A 3,406-nucleotide genomic window follows, 5' to 3' on the forward strand; every position below is an offset into this window, starting at 1 on the left:
TTCCCGCACCCGGAGGCGTCCTTCAGCTGGCCCCTAAACAAATATATACTAGTTCAGTGATAATATATATTATGAAAATAATAAGTAATGATTTTTATTGCTATCATTATATATGATGAAACAAAAACAAATTTATCTGTTTATTTCGACGTTAACTAAACCAAGACAACGATATAGCAGTTGTTGATGCTTTATTTGACATGCATTTGAAATGCAATGATACAATATCGAATAAGAGGTTTTGATTTATTTGATTATTACAATGATTAGTGACTAATTGATTACACATCATTGATACTATCAACAGATGTTTGTACAGTCGTGTAAGCGGAGAAGGGAGGACGTTCCTGTGTGTTACTTAATTGAATATATTTATAATTTGAAGGTCGTTGCAGCCTGAAAATATAGTATTGACGATATCGATCACTTGAAAACAGGAAGATGTAATGCAATTGATAAGAATGTTTGTTATATATTTATGAAAATGTTCTTTACAGTCTGAAAGATGGCATGGAATGGCTTTATCATAATATTATTTCAACTTTTCATGCTCAACAATGAAAACTTTATTTTTGGATCTACACTATCTGATATTGACAGACTTTATTCCAAACTATCCCTGGACTACAATAAAAAGATTAGACCAGGAGACGAACAGTCATTGACTACACGCGTTAATGTCTCATTTAATATGGGGGCCATTCAGGAATTCGACGAAGTAAACGGAAAATTCGCCGTCATTGGATTTTTTAGAATTACATGGCATGATTCAAGATTGACTTGGAACACAGTAGACTATAACAATACAAATACCGTAACGTTTTTACAGGAAGATATATGGACACCAACACTTGTTATTACAAATCCGTTTTTTAAAATTGACCAGATTGGAAATGATTTCATGACGGTAAGATATTTCAGCAACGGACTTGCATACTGGACACCAGGTGAAATCTTAATTAGTTCATGTAGTGTGGATATAACTTACTTCCCGTTTGACGAACAGATTTGTACAATACGTTTGATGGCTTGGGGAACTTTTCCGTTTGAAATTTTATTACAGTCATTTTCTGGCGTCAAACTGGATTATTATTCGGAACACGGAACATGGCGGATAACGTCAACAACTTTCGATGACATAGTAGACGAAGTTACTGGTTTGTCATTAATTGATATGTCAGTGTCAATGAAGAGACGTCCAGGTTTTTATGTCATCAACATTGTCCTTCCTGTTATATTTTTAATGGTTTTAAATTCATGCGTATTTTTGTTACCACCAGACTCCGGGGAAAGAGTTTCTTACGCTATCACGGTATTATTGGCGATATCTGTGTTTTTGTCTCTGATTGGAAATCATCTACCGAAAACATCTGAGCCGATGTCGTTGCTTGAATATTTTCTTATGTTTGACCTCGTCTTCAGTTCATTGATATGTTTGAGTACAATGCTTTGCGTCCGACTTCAGTTTAGAAATAAGAATAACACAATACCGAGTTATCTAAAGTGGACAATACTGTGCTGTAGACGGAATGATTTGAAAAAGACAGAAAGTTTGGTTGAAATGCAAAATAGCAAATCAGATGTTCATAATGCAGATTTGAACGCGTGTGACGGTTTGATTGATGATAACAAGCACGATATTTCGTGGCGTGATATATGTGAAGCACTTGATACAATTCTTTTAACGACTGCGTTTGTTGTACTCTCAGTCAGTGTATCATTATTCTTCTTGATTATAACGAAAACTATTTAAATCAACACGGAATGATTGTTTAAACTAACAAATGAGCAGTTTATGTGCCAATCATTGACGCCAATGGAGACGTATGCAATCCCATTAATTAATCATAAACAAACACAAGTATGCAAACATATGAACAATCGACAAAATAAAAGTGAATACAGAGATTTTTTTTTTTTTTTAAATTTGATCAAAACTTGCCCAATCAATATAAAATGAGATGAATGCAGATTTTCTCACATCATTTTTAATAACAGTCCCTTAACCAAAGATTAAGGAGACAGTAGTTTGACTATGTTCAAATGTCGTAAATCAATCTGGAAGTGACACAGCAAGTTAACAAACACAAACTGGTGGGATCGTACGAACTCCAAATATCATCCTCCATGCAAATTCATACTCTGTCATAATGTCACAATCGGGAATAGGACACACTTAGAAAATTAAAGACCAGACTCATATCAGCCCGGTCAAATACCCATAATTTTTGGTCTAGGTATTGCATTGGTAACGATACCCGAATGCTGTGTTTTTCACTTATAATGCTACTATTCCACTGCTAAATGTCTTTTCTTCATAAAAAGTATATATTAATTCCATAATTTGAAACAACTAACCATGTCTAGCAAATGTTAAATAACCCAGAATTAAGTGTGTTGAAAAATAATTTACCAAAATAAAAGAACAAATAGTAGTAGTTTCAATTTTTTTCATACACCAAATAAAGAGATAAGATATAAAAATGGTTCCACAATAGAGTAATCTACTGTTACTTATTTTTTATGCAGACCTGAAAATTTTCAAACCTATTGAGGTTATGCATCTTTTTATCCACTATTAGGTTCTTTTAACATTTGAATTCTAGTTTTCTAATTTTATGTTCTTTATACTATTTAAACAAAATCGAATGCTAGTTTCAATACAATTAAAGAAGCATTCTGTGGAACCTGATAGTTTCAGTTTTTGATCCGGGTTTTATTGTAATGGTATCAAAAACCAGTTCAAAATACTAACAACATTTTACAAAACACAACAAAGAAAACTTAAAACTGAATAACACGAACCCCACCAACAAAGCCGGGGGGAATCGAAGGTGCTCAAGTGTGATCATGTAGCACCTGTTGTATTGCTGACGTGAGACGAACAATTATCGTTGGTTGAAAACAAAATGAAGCAACATGAGATTTAGTTTCAATTTTCCCATAATGAATTTTGTAATCCTGTGTAGCTACATTACACCTGAGCCTGTGTATGAAATACACATCTCCCACTTAGTACGATTTTTAAGAACTCGCATTTCCCCTCATGATTTCCTTGATAGAGGACTTCGGCTCAATGTTAATCGATTTTATTAAGGGTTCCAATTGCCAAATTTAATATCACCACTTTGGAAGTTTTCAGACATCTTATGCAATCATGATTCGATACACCATCAATTAATATATTTCTCAGATATGTTTGCTTGCAAGAAGATAACGACGGATGCCACTTACGGAACAAGAAATATTTACCCTACCTGAGCACCTAGGTGAACCTCAATATTTTGGTGAGAATCATGATGCCTAATCTAGTTGTTTGTAAATATTTGTTTTTATTGTAAATAAACTCATCATAGATATCAGGACTTAATTTTATATATACGCTAGACGCGTGCTTCGTCTACAA

General features: G+C 33.5%; 1 protein-coding gene across 1 annotated transcript; it reads left to right on the top strand.

Moving 5' to 3' along the window:
* The first annotated feature begins 225 nt into the window (after positions 1-225).
* On the top strand, positions 226-2,435 carry LOC139529904 (neuronal acetylcholine receptor subunit alpha-6-like). Its single transcript, XM_071325866.1, has one exon. It carries the CDS (start codon positions 506-508, stop codon positions 1,751-1,753), a length of 1,248 nt encoding a protein of 415 aa, XP_071181967.1. The 5' UTR covers positions 226-505; the 3' UTR covers positions 1,754-2,435.
* Positions 2,436-3,406: the final 971 nt, after the last annotated feature.

The sequence above is a fragment of the Mytilus edulis genome, chromosome 7 (genome assembly GCF_963676685.1).
Source record: "Mytilus edulis chromosome 7, xbMytEdul2.2, whole genome shotgun sequence".
In the NCBI taxonomy this organism is placed as follows: Eukaryota; Metazoa; Mollusca; class Bivalvia; order Mytilida; family Mytilidae; genus Mytilus; species Mytilus edulis.